Raw genomic sequence first — 21,601 nt, 5'->3', positions numbered from 1 at the left:
AAACTTGTGAATTAGAGAAAGTTCCTAGTGACCTCTGACTTAGCTGGCACAATTAAGTCTAATATATTCGATAGAGACTTAGTAGACAAAGTCCTACGTCACATCTGTAGGATATATTATTCCAATGCGCAGAGCCCATTGGGAATAAAGGAACTACACTACAAGAGTACAGCATCCATTGCCTTCTAGAAGCAATATTTGCAAGACCTTTAAGACTAGTCTGATGCCATTCAGGCCTCAGTTTATATTACAACTCTTGGACGCCAACAGTCATGGTCTAACGAAAGTGAAGAAAAAGATCCCGCTAGAGGCAATTATATTTTACCATTTCGAAATAAACTGTACAAAACCAAGCAAACAAGGAATAATATTTTTTTATTTTAATTTTGCACCGCAAAGATCTTTTTGATGCTGTTCTGGCAGACCATTTATATTTACAGAAATGCTTCAGTTGGTGGCATAGACACCTGCCAAAAAAAAAGAAAAAAAGGTTAAGAGATTTAAAAATCACACCACAGCAGATATTTAATACATCATGGACAAAAAAAAGTCTACAACTTTTGTTTTCTGGTAACTTCAAGTGTACCAAAAAAGGTACATGCTGGTTGGTCTGAGGTTCCCTCGACTATGGATATAGATGTAAGTCTACAGCAGCAGGTATAACTGGTCTGGCCTTGAAAAATCATTAAAATGTTACCTGCAGACATTGGTTTTCTCAACTGGGGAAGGGGCATGCCCCTTTAGGGGGGGCCTCAGGTGAAGCCAGGGGGTCTCCAGGCTCTGGCCAAAAGCAGCATTAGGCTCTGTAATAGGCCATCACAAACACGTTTTGTCATTTATATCCTAGCTAGGAGTGTGTCAAAGGTGAAGGGATTCCAAATATTCTTCAAAACTCCCATCCACACACTGGATACTTTTAGAATAGATACAATTTAAAAGAATTGTTAAAAACTTTGAGGGGTGGAGTGGGGAGGGGGGGGGGGGGGGGGGGGGGGAAGAGGCAGATTTCCCCCCCAGGGGTGGGCGGCATTAAAAAGTTATGAAGACCACTCCCTCCGGGTCTAGTGACCTAAATAATCTACTTCGCTCTACTGTACTGCTCGACCCATAAACTGGCTTTAATTATGCAGTGCTGGGCAAATATTTTAATTCACTGAGCTGCCAATTTCTTCATTATCATATATGAGATCACCTTCAAATGTGTTTGGCTGGTCTGCTGTATAAAAAAACTAGTTCGATTTAATAGACTAAATTATCTCTATAGAGAATACAAATCAAGATCCTACTTGGCTCTTAGTTCATTAACAGAATTGTCATTAGGGCAGGACTTTCTCAAGCAAGTTAAAAAAAACATCACTTAATATATAACTAAATCATGGAGTGGTAGCACACTTATTTGCAATAAGCATATTTTCCATTGAAATGGCCACAACATTTCGCACTGACATGCAGCTTTACAGATAAAACTATAGAGTATAAACAATATGGTTTGGAAATAGTGTTTCTGAATATATTTCTCATTTGCACATCACCAAGTTAAGTGTTTCGATTTGTTTTGCTCCTATTTAAATCTGTTGGCATACTTCTGATTTACAAAAAAGTGCTTTTGTAATTCCAGATTGATCTTATAATATTTGAACTATTTACAAGCTACTAAAATGTAGTGTTAGAAGAAAAAACTGATGTCCTACAGTCTTGTTTCACAAGGATTGTCAGACAGCTCTTTACAAAATCCTCCAACTATAGTAAGAGAATGAAAAGTAAACCCCATTCCAGGGTAAGATGAGCATCAATTAGTAAAAAGACAAACTGCCATTTGACCCGTGTCCTTGAACAGACAGCAAATGTGCCAAGATAACAGATTTAAAGGCTTCTTTATTGCTTATTCACTTCCCGAATGAACAGTTCCTTACCAGCTTAAGTTCACTCACTAGAACGGACCAGTAGGTCTTAAAAAATCTAGACCTGGTAAAATCCAACTCGCCATAGCAAGTAGATTTCTCTATGCCTGGATATGTGGGGTAGTGCTGCTGGTTGCGAGGTATAACTTACGGTCAACTGACTGGCAGTTAAGAAATCAGGTGATGTCAAAGCTGGCAAGGGGAATCTGTTCAAGATTCACAAGAACAAAGACTAGCGGATTTCATGGAGAAAACATGAGTGGAAGGGTACCGTTTACGGGTGGTGCATGGATATTGGTTAAGGACTGCTCTATCAGTGCATACAGGAGGTTGAGAAGGATTACCAGACAGATTAAAAACAAAGAGTACAAGATGTATGTGGTGTAGTTGAACACACAAGTGAAGATTAACTTGTGAATGGCAGTGCTACTTATGTCCATCACAGAATAGGAAGGGGTTGGAAGGTATAGTAAAAACAAGTATTTTTAATGGAGGTGCATTATCCTCTGGATCAATTCACGTTTTAACAAAAGCGAAAGAAATTGATGATTTTCTAACTGCAAATAAATGGGAACAACAAGCATTCATGCGTCGATTGTTTGGGAGGCTGTTTAAATCAAGAGTACCGGATGGTCAGCAGAATAAACTAGATTTGCGATAGTGTTAGGCCTTTGAAGAATAAAGAGTTTTGAGTGTATATTCACAGGTAGAAGTTGGGCTGCCTAACACTGCAGTCTGTGTGGAAAGTATGTGCTGGGCTAAAGAACATTCTTGGCTATAAATGTGGACAGAGAAAGGGACACAGGGCAATGATCTGATTTTTCATATATTGGGCAGAGATGGCTTAGTTTCCACACCCCATTCTATATATTATATTCGAACAGCCACAACACTTAAGAGACCCATGGACCAGAAATTAACAAAAGAAACTTTTAAAACTTCCTCCTAATTGTATATAATGAGTGCCATATTATCTTGATGTTTCACTATGTAGACTACATCCACAGAAGAGAACAAATCACCAAATACATGAGATCCAGTCTCTCACCAAGGTTATTCTTCCAACTGCTGGACAGTGCCCTTCTCTGAAACATAGATACCATCCAAGAACTTTCGGATATCCTTGTTCTTTACAGTGGTGGCTTGCTGGATCAAGGCAGCTAAATTGTAAATGGAAGATAAGAAAAATCTAAACTTTGGCACGATTTCATGTAATGACTTCATACATCACTACTTCACAGATCAGTGCACAGGAATGCACCAAAAAATGGCATATTTCAATAAGTCATCTCATTGAAATAAATGTAAAAATAGCCCTAGGAAACACTAACTGTAAATGTACCCAATTTTAATTTTTTTTAACTATTACCAACATGAGCATTGTTTAAAAGTCTACATTGGCTAAAAAATGTAGTCATTTTGTGAGTAAAGTTATGGACCAGATACTTAAGGGATTCATAAAGTAAACATTCTTCGACCTACTTTGAAATTAACATCTAAAAGCTGCGGAGTCCGCCCAACTAAACTTGCAACAAACCTGAATTTGAAACCAGTTCAATGTCATTCCCTTCAAGAATCAACTCGTCCTTCTGGGCTTGAGAAACTGCACAGTTGACACCTGGCAATATTAAAAACATATGTTGAACACAATATTTCATTTTGAATACTGAATTTTATAGGAGTGCAAAACCTAGCAATAATTAACAGATTTGAAAATTAGCAAGTTGCAACTAGGGTATTCAGGGATCTTTACATTGCGCATATATAGTCTTTCACACACAGCCCAAAACTTCAATGCATCATGTGAACAAATAAACAGCGGTTTCATAATAAATGCAGAAGATAGCGCAGTATTTGGGTAAAGCATAATAGGATTTGCCAGCTGGAAAAAAGTTCTTTTAATAGCAAAAAAAGAATATAACAAAGAATGCTTTGGTTTCCTTTCTACTTCAGGGCAATCTAGGCAGTCCACAATTTAACAAGCATTGGAAATGCAATAGGTCTCGCAGCATTAGAGTTAGTGCTTTTAGAATTGTTTATGGGTTTTTTTGTAAATCTTTAGCATTTTTGTTTCCTGTAGCCAATGCTAAAGAATTAAAAAAAAAACACAAACATTTCTAAAAGCTCGAACTCAAATGCTCCGAGACCTATTCCACTGTGTGAGGGTGAGGGGTTGAGGGTGAGTGAGGGTGAGTGAGGGTGAGTGAGTGAGGGTGAGGGGTTGAGGGTGAGTGAGAGTGAGGGTGAGGGTGAGGGTGAGTAAGGGTGAGGGTGCAGGGTGTGTGAGGGTGCAGAGTGTGTGGGCGTAGTGTGTGAGGCCTAAAGTAATTTGAGGCTGCAGTGTGTGTGTGGGCTAAAGTAGTGAGAGGGCGCAGTGTGTGTGTGGCCTAAAGTAGTGTGTGGGCTCAGTGTGTGTGTCATAAAGTAGTGTGAGGACGAGTGAGGACGAGTTCCAAGCCTGGTAGAGGAATGTTGGCTCGGTCATATTCCACAGGAGGCGCCCCAGCCAGGCTGGTGGTATGACACCAGCAGATGCAATATTTAGCAATCAGACAGTGTCAGAGAGGAAACGGACAGTCTGGCTGCGAGCAGAAGGCGTCAGAGGCATGGAGTGGGAAATCAACACTGGAGGAGACAGAAGCCCGTGAAGAAAGCACACATGAGATGGAGGAGCAGAAATCCGGAGGAAGAAAGCTTGAGAAAGTTGAAGGATGGAAGGATAGGGAGAAAGATGCAGATAAAGTCAGTGAGGAAGGAAAAAATGGGGAGAACGGAATGGACCTAGAGCAAGAAATACGGAGTTAAAAGGCATAGAGGAGGCTGAGAGCACGTGGCTAACTGAGAACATCTAAGCGGCCGAAAGGGGATAAAGGAGGTGCGAGTGCACGCCGAGGTGAAGGACTGTGCTAGAAGGGAGGGGGAAATGCCAATAGCAGAGGAGCCTGCAGGCTGTTTAAGGCAGATGGTGTCTGCGCGCAAAGTACTGGGCGAGAAGGGAGGGGGAAATTCCAGCAGCAGAGGAGCCTGCAGGCTGTTTACGGGAAATTGCATGAAAAGGGTGGTTCATAACATTCACATTAGAAGAACCACACCAGTCAGCAGAGTAAGACCATCTGCAGCGTCTAAAGACAGGAGTGTAGCCAGCAGCATCAGAGATCAGTTGCACTACTTAGTTGCGTTATGTATTTTAAACATGCACAATTTATATTGGTATGTATGTTAAACGTAGACACACTTTATTTTCTTTTACAGCATGACTGCTCATGTGGCTCCACATGGCGCCATCCTTAAAAGTTACCGAACAGTGCGATGGTCGTTAGATGAGTGCCATGCTGAAAGCAAAATGTTTTTAAAAGTTACTGACAGTGCGGTGGCCTTGATATGGGTGCTAAGAGAGAAATGCTCACCTGAAATGTTAAACAAGAAGCGGTACAATTGCTCAAGCAGTGTCCCGCAAATGGTGTGTGCGGCCACCACTGCTGAAGCGCGGGATGCCGGGCGGCTTGAGAAACAAGGCAGAGCGCACCATATGGAGAGGGAGGGGGGTGGCAGTGGGAGGGTGATTGATGGGCGGGGCAGTGCTGGGGAAGCCTTTGATGTGGCCTGGCGGCCGTGGAAGCCGGGCCTTTGAAGTGAAGCTAAGCTTCACTTCAAAGGTGTCGGAGGAATGCGGGCGGCTGTGCACGCGCTTTTAAGCTCAATGCACATGCGCATTGAGCTTAAAAGTCACGGGCACTGCAAGGAATCGCCACGATTCCTTGCAAGTTAGATAAAGTGTGGATGAGCCCCTATAGTCTCGCTTGCTCGATGCGCATGCGCATCGACAGGCGAGACCTAAAAATCGATAGGAAAGAATTATACCTGCCACCACTTTCTCAAAAAGTAGAGGGATTTCCGAAGCAGAGATTGTACAGAATGCATGATATTTAGACAACAGATTAAAGGGCAAAGATGCGAGCCCCACTAGGCCAGGCACCAGTCATAATTTCCAGACCATAAAAAAATAAGACTTTAGTAACTGTGCACTTAAGCACATTATACGGTGCACGTTCAAAATCTAAGTATCCACCTATTTGCATGGGTCCATACCTCTTTAGAAAATAATCACATTGTAGCCACCCGGTGCATAATGTGCACGAGCCATATTACAGTGAAGTGGTGGGCACAGGCAACTCCTACCCAGTACTCTACCTGTGACTGCTCCAAAGAAGCAGAATGGAGGCAGGCGGCCAGGGGATGTGTACTTGTCAACTCAATGCAGACACCGCATGCAGAGGAATCATGTTAGACACTTAAAACCGCATACTAATTGTTGTGGATAAGTTAATTTGAACTCCACGTAGGTAGTAAGCACTATATAGCTGCTAAAGTAGTACAACTACTCAAAACTCTGCCATTCTATGTTCTGACACTACTCCCAATGAAATTTGTACACCTGTAGATTATCCAACATGTAGGTGTGCTTTGTAGGTCTAAACTGTGAAACGCAAGACAATATATGCTAAAACAGTGACACAGAATTGCAGGGTTTGTAGGGTAGCAGGTGGGATGCAAACTGGTCTGATCTCAAAACTACAGCCTCCCCATGGCCATTTACTACCATAAATCATAACGGCCCTGGATTGCTCCCTATTTTGGCCTTTTTGTCATGTTCAGTAATACACCCCCGCAAACGTTTGCATGGGTTTCAAAATCAGTGAAAAACATTGCATGGCAGGACATTGGTTACAGAATTTTCTAAAACTTTAACTTTCTATTTTAAATCGATGGCCTCAAAGTACATTTACTGCAAACTGCATAAAGTAAATCACCTGGCATTATGGGCATTACTGAATTTGTAACCGCGTGAACGATACCCATTCCCTTAACTCAGAGTATTGGGTACAATTCAAATTGCAATTTTCAGCTAGACTGGATTTTCAGCATAAAATGATGAAAGCCACACACACCGCCAAGACAAATTTTGGAGGACAGACAATTTATTTTCATTTGTATTCACAATTTTTAAACTCAGTGATTAGTTTGTATGGGGGACAGCCTTAACCAATCCACACAAATGACCCTTTCATGAAGTTTGATTTCCAGAATAGGATATCTGGGTTCACAACTATGGCCTTCACCCCTTTTCCCTCACAACCAGCAAGCTGGTAGAAACAGCAAATACAAATTTTTAAAAGTGCTCTTTCCTGGCAGTTTTAGGCAGCAAGGTTAAAAATGCCCAACACACCCTCAATGTTTTCTTCACTTCATAAGAAAAAAGGTTTTGGCTATCTTCAGTTCCTCCTTACACCCCAGGTATAAGGCCCAAATTAGGAGGAAAAATTGCAAGTGTCTCACGGATACTGTTTAAAAAGTAAGTGACGATGGTTAAAGTGTGGCCTGTCAAATACAGAAAAAAACAGGCTTAGCATTAAATGTAGAAAGTATTAGCAAGAGAAAATCTGTACGGTCGGTTATTTATTGTGATGCGCATACATGACATCAAGCTCATCCCAAGGTAATATCTACTGCAAATTAACACTTCAACCAAACGAATATGTTGTAAATAAGTAGATGACAGCAAGACTCTTCTTTGTAATTTCAGGATAGGTTTAGTAGATTACAGCAGAGCTACACAACTCGCCAGCTGACCAGACCTTCAACTGTCAAGTCTGGAACCTCCCGGTGCAACATAGAATGTAGACAGGCATTGTGGGAGACTAGTAGGTAGGAGCATAGAGGAAAGTGTGATGACAGCAGGTGGCCATGTTGGAACAACTAGTTTACTACACATCCTCCTCCTTTATCTAGAAAAGACAAATGACCACAGATGGCCATGTTGGGGGAGCATAGGTTTACAATACATCCTCCACCCTTTTCTAGAAATGTATTACACACCATCCACCTCCTTTATAATAGAAAGAAAAATAAAGATAAAGGCAAACTAACGATAAGGGGCGAAGAGAGTTTAGAGTGAAATGTGAGGTGAGACACACAACCCAAAACAACTAATAGGTATCACCACCTATTCCCCTTAGGCAGACCAAAACAGGAAAAGACAGTCCACTTTCTCCTATCAGTCCTTGACCAGCAAAACACAAAGACACAGGTCAGTTTCTTCAGCCTGTTTTGCGCTCCAAGATGAATTTAAAATAAAGATAGAATTGAACTAAAAGTTCCAGTTGAGGTTCTGGATCCCTCTAACAAGTTCTTGACGTCTTTCTCGAGTATTAGATCCCTTGCTCTGGTTGAGGGCCTCAGAATTTGATGTTATTTGGACCCTTAGTTCAAGAAAAACATTTCCTGGAGTTTCTTACATTTCCTGATACTGGAATATTTATCTCAGTACTGGGGCACAGCAACCCCGTTGCAGAAACTTCTTCTTGGTTCTGGGAACATTTGTACCCTTCTAGTTTACAGACAAGATTAAGAGCTCACTGACTAGCTTCCAGATGTGGAACGTTACTCAGTTTTGAGTCCTCTGAACCACTTCTGGTCTCCGCACCAGTCATGGGCTTTGTGCTCTTTTGGACGTCCTTTGTCCAGTACTTGTCCACTCTTGGACAACTATTGTCCATTCATAGATGTGGGAAAGCTTTGTCCCCTCTTGGATTACCTTTGTCATTCTTTGTTCTGGGACGACCTATGTCCCCACTTGGACGACCATAGTCCATTCCTTGTCCACTCTTTGCCGACCATAGTCCATTCCTAGTTGAGGTAACTTTTGTCCCGTCTTGGACGAACCCCATCCACTGCTTTGTCCTCTTTAAGTTTTGGGCCCTTAGTCCTCAGTTGGTACTGGGAGATGTGTGTCCTAATGATTTCAGGGCCTTTGCCACCAACTGGTTCTGGGACCAACAACTCCAACTTGTTTTTCTGAAACGGGCTCAATTTCACTTAATTGAACTCTTTACCCTGCTCTTGGGCTCTCTGAATGTGACAGGTGCTAGTTGTAGGACGCTGTTCAGGGTTGGTTCTTACCTTTAACCCCTCTTGGTTCTGAGAGAACATTTATCTCCTGCAGGTTATGTCCACCGTTGGTTCTTGGACGTTTGTCAGCAGTAGATTATGGATCCACTCTGATCTTGGACAAGCTTTTTCTCCTCTAGGTTCACAGTCTCAATTCTAGGTTCTGAGACATTTGAGCTCCTAGCCAAGGATTCCGCTCTTTTTTTCTCCTAGAATTGTCCTATAGTAATGAACTAATTTTAATTATCAGTTAGTTCTAGACAGCATAGGCATACTGATGAATTGTTGCTTTCACAATACAGTTTATTTTCTTTTATCTGCTCTGACATGTTTCTTGGCTTCTCCCAGATCTGTGATGAATACCCAAAATATCCACTAGATGGCACTCTGGTCATACATTTTACACTGACTCGTATTCTATTGTTGGGTCACTCGTGATCTTTTACACTGCTTAAATGGTCCTTTAATTGAAAAATGTGTGCTGCAACGTTAATGATTGCTCTTTAACTGTCCAAACAGCACAAACACACAGCTTCAGCTCACAATGAGCCTCACGCAAGACGTTCCGGAATGTGGAAATCAGCAGTTTTAATACATGAGACACTTGCTAGAAGAAGTCTACAGATGTTGGATGTGCCGCGTGTATTTTTCACCGTTGAGAAACACTTAGGGCTTTTGACCGGTATCTAAGCTGAAAGGAAACGGTCGATGTTGGGCATTTCTAGGTCTGTTCAATAGCGCCAACAATCTGGTCACAAAAACAGCCATTGACCTAGTTACAGGTTGCGCTTTGAAAATGCCTTTGATTCATGACACCACAGCCTTATGTATATGTTCACAACCAGCACGCATTCTAAAATATGCACGCATAACGTGGAGACTGCTCACGTCCACCTCACCGTTTGCATATCTGGGTGCGGGAGTAAAAAGTACTGAAAAATGGCTTCATAGCGTTGCGCGATGACTTACGTTGCGCTATCACTTTAAGAAACCTCTTCCACTCAACACTGGAAGCACAGCATGACAAGAGGAACACGCTGTCACTCCGCAAAGACAGCTGGAGGTTCTAGGACTTCATTAGGGAAGAAGCATGAGGAAAGAACGGATCAGCATGGAGACAAACGGAGCTCCCTCGCAGGCAGGCAAAGAAACCTATTGACAGAAAACCACAGATAGTCAATCACTAGGAAACCGGGGATATCCTCTCACAATAGACACAGATCAGGTACCGGCGATGGGTTTCCTACTTGTTCTTGTTTTTTTTCCTTTTATTTCAGCTGAGGTCAGGGGCGTGGAAGCGGTGTACTAATGAATGTTACCAGCAGTTGATTCATGGCGTTTCTCTTGAGCAGGCAGAGGCTGTCAAGTCCTTGCGGCATGTTTCTACAAGATTACTGGTTTGTTTTTCTTACGTTCCTTTAGCAGCAGATGAGGAACAAATGAAGCTGATTTGATTCCATCTTTTTTATCTTCTGGGTTAGGTTTCCGTTAATTGCGGCTGCCTTTGTTTTTCTTCGTAGTTTGTAAATTCTTTTTCTTTTAGTTTACTTGCAGCTAGTTACTTCTGGGTTTGAGTTTCAATGGTTCAGTTGCTTAATATATTGTTTCTGGCCGCAGTTAAGTGGGATCTTGGTTGCTCGTGCTGTGCTGTTCTTCTTGGTCTGCTCCTCTGGTCTGGTCAGCACAGGATGTTGCCAAAAGTGTTGTAGATAAGTAGGTGAAGACAGCAAGACACTTCTTTGTAGTTTCACGATAGGTTTATTAGATTACAGCAGAGCAACGCAACTCGCCAGCTGACCAGACCTTCAACTGTCAAGACTGGAACCTCCCGGTACAACAGACTAGACAAGCATTGTGGGAGGCTAGTAGGTAGGAGCATAGAGGAAAGTGTGATGACAGCAGGTGGCCATGTTGGAAGAACTCGTTTACTACACATCCTCCTATCTAGAAAAGACAAATGACCGCAGATTGCCATGTTCGTGGAGCATGTTTACTACAGAATAACTATATTAATCTGTAGCAACAGACCGCAATGTTCAGTGCAGTGGTGTTGTTGGATAGGTATGATGTGGGCAACTTTTTAGGGAAGGGTCTGCAATACCAAAACTGAGGGAAAGCAGGACACAGTTGATTGTGGGGGCACCAGGAAGTTCCAACTAGAACAGGTGTGCACACCCAACACATCACCCAACTCAGGCAACAACTACTCATTTTCTACACAAACTACTTGCTGTAGCAATGGTGGGTACCTCATCCCGCAATTTAGTACAGTGCTTGTCACTAGACAAAAGGTTAAACTCTCAAAAGCACCCGTAGTAACACCCCCAGAAAGGACAAGCAGCACTAGAACATTGGTGGTGGGGGAGAAAAGGGGAGTGTGAAATGTCAGGATCCCAACCCCACTCAGGCGGTGCCAACTGCAGATCTTAAGAAGTTTGCCATTTAGCAATGTTGAGGTAGCATGCAACAGGTACAGGAGGAAAGTTGATAGCCTACCAGCGACTGAGCCAATATGACAACATGCAGCTATATGGATTAAGGTAAAAATAAATTTTAAAAAAATACACACGTTGAGATTTCTGGCTCCTAGAGAAGATGACAAATTGGCAACAAAGGATATTGAAGCTGTGGACTAAAACGTAATTATAAACAACATACCTTGCCTCATGCGCACTCTGCGGATGTACTTCTCCCCCAAGAAATTACGGATTTCTACAAGTGAGCCAGTTTCCTGAATTACTACGTTAATAGGGAAATGAGCGTACACAGACCTCATCTTGTAACGGAAGCCCTGCAAATGAGAAAGTGGTTTGCATTAAAGAACGTTACCTTATGAACAGTTCAAGTTGTTCACAATCAAATAAAAAGACTTGTGTAAAAGAAAACAGATTCTGGAGCACGTAAATTGTTCAGTAAAACAGGATAAGAACGCAGCATTTACAGTACACCCTAGAAGTGAGTACAAATCTAGAGGTTGCACAAGCAGTATGATGGGAGATTGAAGTGACTGGGGCCGATCTGTGACAACAGAGGGTGTGATGAGTAGTCAAGTCACTAAAATGCAGAGTTGATGAATTTCAAAAGTCCAAGGCACAAAATCTAACACTAAGTTAACCATATTTCAGACAAACCATTAACAGGATACTGTAAACTAAACTTATCAAGACCCTCTGATGTTCTATCGCAAGCACACATTCAGCACCTAGTCTGGAAGACCATTCCTATGAATGCTGGTATAACTAGAAAAATATACCTTTCACCAATTCTCTTCTACTAGCCATAACAGCAACCATTACAGAATATGGATACTGAAAGCTCAAGCCAAAGCAAGGGGAAAAAATGCTAAACATGTGGTCTCAAAGGTTTAGGGTATAGTTTGGAGGAAACCGTTTGACGTGTATATGGATTGCAAGAAGCCCTAGAAACACTCAACTGTCAGTCTACAGTCCAAGGATACCCTCCAGCTTTACAAATGCACATAACAGCCAACTGCATACCACTATAGGAACACGATTTTAGCCATTCGATGATTTACAATGCTTAATACAAGACAGAACCACTGACAAACATTTCTTCAACAGACCACACAAAAAAAAATTAAAATAGCATTTACCAACGTGACACCCTTAATCATGTTTTGCACATGGCTGCAGATTGTGCGCACTGTGGCCAGCTCTTTGCGATTACCCCACCATTTGTCAACACGAAGCTGTAAATAAAAAATTGTGATTAAAATCTTCTAAACCGGAAGTCTAAGCAGTATAACAGCATTTTAAGTTTCAGTGCAGACACTGTCAGATCAGATTTGAAAGCCACTTTATTTTCTGTAATACCCTTGTGTTTATGGCTTCGGCAAAAGGACAAAGTGTAAAAGCAGCAGATTAGCGCTAAAACTGCACATACATTACTTGGCGATTAGCAACACTGACATTGGGCGGATGTGGGCCGAAGCAAAACATGGGGTGGGTGGGGTGTAAGAGGGTGAAGCAGCATGTAGGGCGGAGTCCTGCAGCAACTGAGGAAGGGAACTCTAGGGAGACTGATGCGAGAGACATGCACTCTGCCAATGCTGGTTCTTTTTATTTAAGCACTTGACTAAACCCAAATGGTCTTGCCATTTAGAGCTATAGGCAATTTTTGCAGCTGTGATATACTGCAGCAGGAATGTTCTGCAGTGAGGGTAAAACTCTTAAGCACTATGATGCGGCCATCACTAGTGTACAGAACCCCCCCCCCCCAAAAAAAAACAGCATACCACCCCTGGATGCAGAGTCCTTCTAAAAGTATACTTTTAGCCATGCTGCTATGCAGCATAGTTAAAATCACTGCCCATGCTGTGCAGCATGAACAAAATGAGATGGCAGAGTCAATAGCCACAATGGCAAAACGTATTGCCTTTGCCAATGCTTATTTGGTTAATTTACCCCATGGGCAAAAAAAGACAAGCATTTGCAATGCAATAGGGCTCGCATTTATGAGAGTTTGAGCTATTAGCATTGTAAATGACAATGCCTTTTATTTATGTTTTTTTATAACAGTTTAAGGGCGTTGTCATTTTCAATGCCAACAGCTCTAACTTTAACAAATGCGAGACCTATTGCATTACAAATGCTTGTTTTCCTTATGTTTGCTCCGGTAAATAATTTGGTGTCTATGGTATATATGGGAGTTGGACTGGAGCAAACTAATCCGTGCTTTGTTAAAACCACTTGCCAACTGGTCAGTTTGTCCTTGCATAGTCCATGTTTTCTATTAGATTATAACAGAAAGACCTGAGTGTACAAAACTTGAATTTGGAAAATGTGTTAATTTGTATTGCTTTCCATGGACACATTATAGCATACTAGCTTACCAGTCGCGCTTGGCTGCAATCTCCGAAGAAAGGAATTTCAAGGAAACTCGTTATGATAACATTCAATTTACATTGTCATTTTTATTGAAACGTATTCATTTTAATATGGAAAACATTTCAAAGTGTAGTTTTAATTCTATTTATTCGAGTGCTTGTGGATACACGATTTTTAGTTTTTCCGTTTGGTGCGTACATCAGTATTCGAAAGATTATGAGGGCCCTGGGGGGGCCGATATTTAAAAAAATGTTATGCCAGAAACCTTTGCGGGAGTGTACACTACTTCCCAAAGTTTCCTGGCGATCGGATAAATGGTGTTTTAATTCTATTTATTTGAGTGCTTGTGGATACACGATTTGTTGTTTTTCCGTCTGGTGCGCACATCAGTATTCGAAAGATTGTGGGCCCTGGGGGATCGATTTTAAAAAAAAAGCCAGAAACCTTCGCGGGAGTGTACTTAACTTTCCAAAGTTTATTGGCGATCGGATGAATGGTGTAGTAATGCATAAAGGACAGATATATATATATATATATATATATATATATATATATACACACACATATATATATATAGATTAAAGAGTGAACACTTATGCGAACTAGCATTACATTGTAGATCTTTTCCATAGAACATCTTATATGAGCCACATTGCTGTGGAGTGAAGCGGATCTCTGGCAGTAGTGTTCTGCCGCTGGCCATAGTAACTTCTGAAGTTCAGGCCTCCCCTCCGCTCTTTTACAGATAAGAGACCCTCAAGAATAGCTAAAGAGGGAGTATGCACGATGCTCCCACAATGCACCACAGCTAAATTCTAGTACATATAGTTAAATAAGCAAATGTATGCACCTGCACGAATAGCCTGATGGGTAAAAGTATTTTCTATACATTTCTGAACATCTGTCTTAGTAAGCAATGCACAGAATAATAAACCAATGCACTTATATATCCCAAGTGCACAGATTCATTGGAGAGAAGCGATACTGAGGGTACAAAAACAGAAAATACCAGATTGCTCCGTTTTTATGTTATTGACATTGTGAAGTGGGTTGGAAGTGCGCAGTTTGTAACTTACCCAGCCGTGTCTCTGCAGTAAAAGACCGCATTATAAACGTACTAACTAAAGTGTATGAACACTCTTCACCGACCCTAGAGTTTACTTTTCATAACAGGGCGCCTCTCCCTTCTCTATTATTGCTCTCACACAAAACCTTAAAATATTGAACCAAACAAGCATACACAACTGTCCGGTGGGTTACTTTTCTGCAGATAGTAGTCTGAGATTGTGTGTCACATGTTGCAAAACCTGGCTGGTGAAGTTAGCCTCTTATCGTTCCAGATTGAGAAAACATTCACCAGTGCGACTGTTCCCACAGTGCCACAAAGCTAACATCTGTGGAGCACTACATAAAAGCATGTGTTGCTGCTTCGTGGAAAGTGCATATTCTGTATATTGTGTGGTACTCACATTTCCGATATGTAGTGCTGTTCTGCCGACATATTAAACAAACGTATAATTTACAGTGGCCCACTACTTGCCCATCATGATAGTGAACATTATGTAAAGGTAAATATATAGCAGGATGGAGAACTAAAACACAATAAATTCCACACTGTTTAATACTTATTGTGTTCTGGTTACACTGAATATTGGAATGAGTGGTCAACTAACATTAGTGCCCCTCTTCCAGATTTTATTTTGTGGGCATGTTATTTATGATAATATATGTTCAGATATCTCGATTACTGGCCTTTAACGTAATCGTTGAATTTTGAGGTTTCAAAAACAGCCATTTCCCAAGGGACCGTGTGACAGCATCCGGAGTCTATTCACCTCTAGGTGATAGCTCTAAAACTGTCAAAGTCAGCAGGGAGTGTTTTTATAAAGGTGCGACCCTCCAGCATGCATTTGTTGCTGATGTTATCTATACCTCTTCAGAAGCCACTTTGTACGGTTACAAAAGTTAGCAGGCACTAATAGGTGATCCTGCAAGGAAAAATATGGAACTGGTGGTGGGAGGAAAGAACAGAAGGTAAAGTTTGGAGGTGCAGCGCCCCTGACCCCCTCCCTTTTCCCATACACACACACACACACAAACGCATACATGATAAATAACACATTTTGCACCAAAGGGCGCCTTTCCTTAATATAACTGGCGTTAGAGGTCACAAGCTGTGACAAGCAGAGACCCCAGTAGAGGCAGGGGCCAAACCAGTGGGCAGCATCGGGGGTCTCATGAACCCCCGCCCAGCCCTCTGCTGAAGTTCAAATGCACGCTATGCCTTCTGTTAACGGGGAAGTGTTAACTACTTCGAATCTCAGTGTTTTTGTCCAGTTCACACGCGAGGTCTCGGCTCCCAGTGGGAATCAACAGCCCCTCTCAGCGCCCCCGGGAACACCTTAGTACCAGGGACCCTAAATCTGACAGATAGTTCCCTGATCGCCAAAGAAAAGGCTGCGATGTATCACGAAATAATTGCCTCGAGTCCACACGGATAAATTAGTATGGGGGGAGTGGGGGCATTGTTGTCCTGAAAGGGAAAAGGAGCTGAGCCTGAGAAGAGGCAGCCAAAGCAAATACGAAAGGAGAACTTTGACCCCGGCGGAGGGACAGAAAAGAGCCATGGATTTTATACTCTTAATGCCTTGCGAGTGGTGCGCGCGCCTTTCCTGACATATGCTTTCAATTATCGCAGTCCGTGTCTGGCCACTATAATTGAAAGCAATATATCAGGAAATGCGCGTAACAGACAATAGGCCAAGGGCGGAGCTATGCGCCCACCTCTGACCTATGGTATGCTTGCTTTAAAACAAAAACACACGAAGGCCAATGGCAGACAGGAAAGTAAAAAAACGCATGCACGAGCGTGTGCAATTTACAGGTCCATTTTTAAAACCTCTACAATAGGGCTCTTCGCGAGCCCTAAAAAAATGACATTTGGCAAAAAAAAAAATCTTAATACTAAAAAAGCAATTGCGCCCATGCCGCAATGAAAATATTTGAAAGGAGATTATCTGTTGTCACGAACATTTCAAAAGGGCTTGTTTGAAGTGCATGCACCATGTAAAACAGCTACAAATGTTAAGAGGTTAATAAATAGAAGTAGTTCCTCAGTTACAGTGAGATGAGCAGATGGACAACGATCAGCAGACCAGCAATCAAGCTGTAGAAATCAGTACTTGGCCCAAGCTCTAGCTGAAGTGATGCCAGTATGCACTGGCTAATCAGAAAGCAGCAGTAAGAGTGACAATTAAGCCAACGAATGTTAAGAAAAGGATGGGCAGCAAGCTCCTTGTATTGAATATTTCTTGCATGAGCAGTCATATGTCAGAACTAAAAACAACGGGAGTGAGGAAAAGAGTAGAGATTGCGCCTGACTGAAAGCTGTCTTGTCTCAAGTTAAGGCTCACTTCTCTTCAAGGCTCAAGTCCTCTTAACCCACACATGGGTATTCCTTGCCCTGTCTGTACAAGGACATTTGATCTCATGGTAACTAAATTGTTGAAATCTATGGGAAAATAGGCTGTCTCCATAAAGAGTGTTTGACTGACACGTGCAGGACAGGACAGCTTCCTAGCACCATCCCATGAAAACTAATGTGGTGACCGATATATTCGGCTACGGAGGGCAGAAACACATTACTAATACAGATCTGAACAACTGGCTGCTGTCTTTGTTTGACCTACATATACATTAATGTCTTTGGAATCTATTTTTTGTGATTAAGTGGCATGCGCGTCACGAGCAGAGACTGAAATTAAGACAATGATACTTTAGCAGTAGCTGCAAAAGTTGGGAAATAACAGGTTTGTATGTGGGAGCAGTCCGGCAGATGAGAAAGAGGGCAAAAGAACTAAAGGAAAAAAGAAAGGTGCTCATGTAAAGCGCTCCAATACCTTTGAGTAGGTTCTTGCTGTATAAAAATGTAGCACTCAGAAGAGCGCTGAATGGTTTTATGAGGCCTAATGTAGGCCTAGTTAGTTACACAACCATTTACCTACATGTGTCCTACCTTGCACTACATAACTGCTCTTGTGCTGACCTTTTACCTAGATTATCTGAAGACCAATCACACACCCATTCATATCACTTGGAAATAAGTCATGTAACTCACCTTTCTATGCTTCTTGCCCATGAGACAGAGCTCAACATTAATATGGTTGAAGTCCCGGCGAAGACTTCCCCGGGGGCCCTTCACAATAACAGTGCGCCCTTTCAAGGTGATATCCACTGAGAGGAAGAAAAAAAAAAAAAAAAAAAAAAAAAAAAAAAAAAAAAAAAAAAAAAAAAAAAAAAGAAGGTCAGATTACAAAAAATAAACTCTTACCCAGAACAACCCAACCCCCTCAAAAAAAAGTAACATTTAATAAATTACCCTTGTCGGGGATGTCCACAGTCTGGTTGTTGAGAATGGTCTTCATTCTGAAAATGAAAAAAATGTATGTAAACACCACTAAATACCCTTGGCAGTACCATTTTACAAAGATATCCATGGTGGTCATAAAAACCTGATACTGGCCAAATGGAGACTGTTTCAAAAACCAACAATGGATTGAAAGCAAAACTTTTACATAAAGTCGCCTGCAAGACTTCTGTTGTACAATTGGTCAAAATATGACATTCACGGTCAGCAAACATTTTATAGGGATGAAAATCACCTTTCAACTCCTGAGGAATATTTAAACATGTTGCCCCTTAACGCTTGAACGAGCACTGAAAAGCCAATAAGCCTAGCTTATAAATAAAACTGCCCTTTGATCACCGATTGTTTAGGGTCCCAAAGTATGGCAGGCATGCTTGCAATAACAAAATAAAAGTCAAAGCAGCAGGTGCCCATCTTACAACAGTATTGCAAATAGTTTCACTGTTTTAAAGTTCCAGCATTTGCATGGCCAATACTATTCCATGATAGTTGTAAGGTTTTTAGAGGCCATGGCCTCGAACAGCAGCAGATGAAATGGCGCAGCAAGCATCACATTACCACTGACAGGGAACATGTATGCACCCCCCCCCCAACAAAAATTAATCAAAACTAATCGAAGGGGGCCTATTTTTAAAAAAAGGAAAATTAATTGACTGGCACATCAGCCATAGTAACGTAGTGCATTAATTTCCACACAGATTCATGTGCACTCAAACGCATTTACCCAAATGGAAAGTCAATGTTGTATGGTTTCATAGATAAAGTGTAAATGGCAGCCATTTGGGGGACCATTGGTAGAACTGAAGTGCATGTCGGTCCTGGTGGACAACTTAACCAGTCAGATGTTCTTAAGAGTCCAACAATAATTATTACAGTGCAAATCTTGTATCCCTTGTCTGCTACAGTATTCTGACTTTCAGTAGTAATCCATCAATCCATTCCTTAAAGCCAACTGTCTAATGCATGCTTTTCACAATAAGTCAGGCCTACTGCCTTGTTGCAACTATTCATAATAAACAAATGTAACCTATGAATGGACATGGTTTACCCAGTGAGCCAATAAGGCCTACAGCATATATCCCTGATTTAATGCCATAACATGCCTACTGATGTGATGGTTAAGTAGCAACTTAAATGCATTTAGTTATAAAAAAAACATATGCAACAGTTGATATTTGTATATTTTCTCTCAAAATTGTGTAGCAAGATCACAATGAAAATCTACTCTCCCCACCCACGGTTTGTCATAGGGCGACCAACACCGAATACCCTGCCTGTATTAGACACTGCGAAATTAAAGCAAAAAACAAAAAATGCATGTCTACAACTTGTATCGGTACGATAATCTGTGGTGGAAGGCCTATTGGCTTAAACAAGTGTTTCACAATAAAAAGGCTAAAGCCACTGCCACAACTTTCCATAATAAACCTTGCCTATGACAGACATAGCTTTCCAAATCAGTCCATAGTCTTCACCATTGGTTTGTGTACATAACCAACGCAAGCTTACTATATTCTGCACAAGCTCACGAGACAAGGCACCTATCAGGAATATTAATAAAAACAACAAATGTACATATTAGTTATCAATACAAAATACCATCTCTCCACAGATATTCATTGCCACGGTTTGTCACAAGGATTAACACCAAAAAGCCCTGACCTTCCACATATATCAGTGACCGGAATAACAAAATATAAGCTTTCAACCTTTAAAAGCATACACCCCCTTAAATTTACATTGGATTCAATGCTTTTATTAATAAATGTCAAGCCTACAGCGGTCATCATAACAAACAGACCAGACCCTTTGCCTTGATAATTGACCATAACCAAGTTCTGCTGTATTGGGTACCGAATTTTTCCACAAACCAACAAGTATGTTCAGCATAATTAAAAGCTGTACTTCAGACAAGCATTTAATTATGGGAGGAGACAAAACTCCTTTCAATAGTACTTTTTAAAACTGTTAATCACAGTTTAGATGACAAATGCAGCTAAACCAGACATACAAATGGGGCGGTCACCTTGCATGTTTACTGTTACCACTAGTTTGATCATCTATGGTCAGGTCAAGAAGGCTTTATTTCGATAAAAATCATCATAAAAGCTTCATTTAAAATACACAAATTCATGTTTAAAATGGCAAAATAAACAAATACACAAAAATTTTAATATACAGTTAATTTAGAAAGTTTCCGGAGTTCATGGGCAACGATCCCCGGACAAGCATCTAAACAACCACATTACAACAGGTTTACGTGTGACCATAAACCCTCCCACATTTAACAACCTATACGCAGATAGAAGCGAAACCCAATGGAGCACATCATACTTTGGGTCTTCAAGCGCAACATTGAACTATTACAACCAATACCAGCTGCAACCTTTTATTTCTACCCTAAAAGAAGCGTAGAACTTCGGAGTCCATCTCACCTTTTTCGGACGCATCAAGCCTAACCAGAAGACGAAAGTCATCACAACAGAGCGCATCTCCATCTCGCACAACCAACGATTTACAGACTTCAGACAAAGCAACGGCTATGAATTAATTTGCTAGACACTACATATTACTACTGCTTGGCGAATGGTCATATTAGCTAAAAGCGGTCTTCAGGATATTGGCCCACAAATGTGACGTGTCAACGAACAAGGTAGCCACAGATATCTAATGGGCTATAAATACAAAGAAATCAAACGTCAGCAACTGCCAAGCTCAACCATACCATCAGAAAACAAGGCAGACATTTTACATAGTATGTAACTATTGATTTATACAATAATCGCTCTCTCCAAATTGTTACACCTACTGGCGAGTGCTCGAGTGTTTGAGTAAAGAGATGTCGGCAGATATTGTACGTGAACGTTGTTATCCAGTTATACAACGTTCACAGTTAAAAAGAAAACATCGGCCCATTTGTAGAGAATGTACATTACATGAGTAAATAGTACAGCTAAAAAAACAGCAAATTGGGAAGTTTAGGCTTAGACAACCCGCGTTCTCGTGTGTCACTGCTTGTAGGGAGAGGGCATTTGAGAAAACGGAAAAACAACCACTGTACAACGAACATTATAACGCACAAAGGAAGGCATAACAGGCCAGAATTAAATAAGTGAGAGGCCAAACGGAAAGAAAGTTCTCAATCGATCTCTGCCTGTTTAGAATTAAACATATATACTAAGAAATCCGGCAACAATTTCAACCGAGAGCTATAACCACTTAGCCCATCAGCCCAGATGTTCCTAGGGGGTCAGAAAGTGCTAAAATTTAACGGATTGCAGTGGATTACAAAACGGGAACCGGGCTAAACGTCTCCTCACCTCGCAGGAGACCGAGAAAAGGGAGAGCGTCATACGTCATCACGCAAATGTAGTCCCGCGATGCTCTGACATCACAACGTAATCTGGAAGCTCCAGTCTATTCCAATCGCGTACCGAGTCCTAATAGTGTTTCCAGAAACAAAGTCACACCCCCTCGCA

General features: G+C 41.4%; 1 protein-coding gene across 1 annotated transcript; it reads right to left on the bottom strand.

The window, feature by feature from the left end:
- Positions 1–365: 365 nt before the first annotated feature.
- On the bottom strand, positions 366–21,455 carry RPL9 (ribosomal protein L9). Its single transcript, XM_078678319.1, has 7 exons — positions 18,075–21,455; positions 17,814–17,929; positions 12,463–12,558; positions 11,508–11,640; positions 3,439–3,519; positions 2,950–3,061; positions 366–467 (listed from the first exon to the last, which is right to left on the bottom strand). Exons 1-6 carry the CDS (start codon positions 18,199–18,201, stop codon positions 2,955–2,957), a joined length of 660 nt encoding a protein of 219 aa, XP_078534445.1. The 5' UTR covers positions 18,202–21,455; the 3' UTR covers positions 366–467; positions 2,950–2,954.
- Positions 21,456–21,601: the final 146 nt, after the last annotated feature.

The sequence above is a fragment of the Lissotriton helveticus genome, chromosome 2_2 (genome assembly GCF_964261635.1).
Source record: "Lissotriton helveticus chromosome 2_2, aLisHel1.1, whole genome shotgun sequence".
NCBI lineage: Eukaryota > Metazoa > Chordata > Amphibia > Caudata > Salamandridae > Lissotriton > Lissotriton helveticus.
This window is presented reverse-complemented; position numbering and strand designations above follow the sequence as displayed.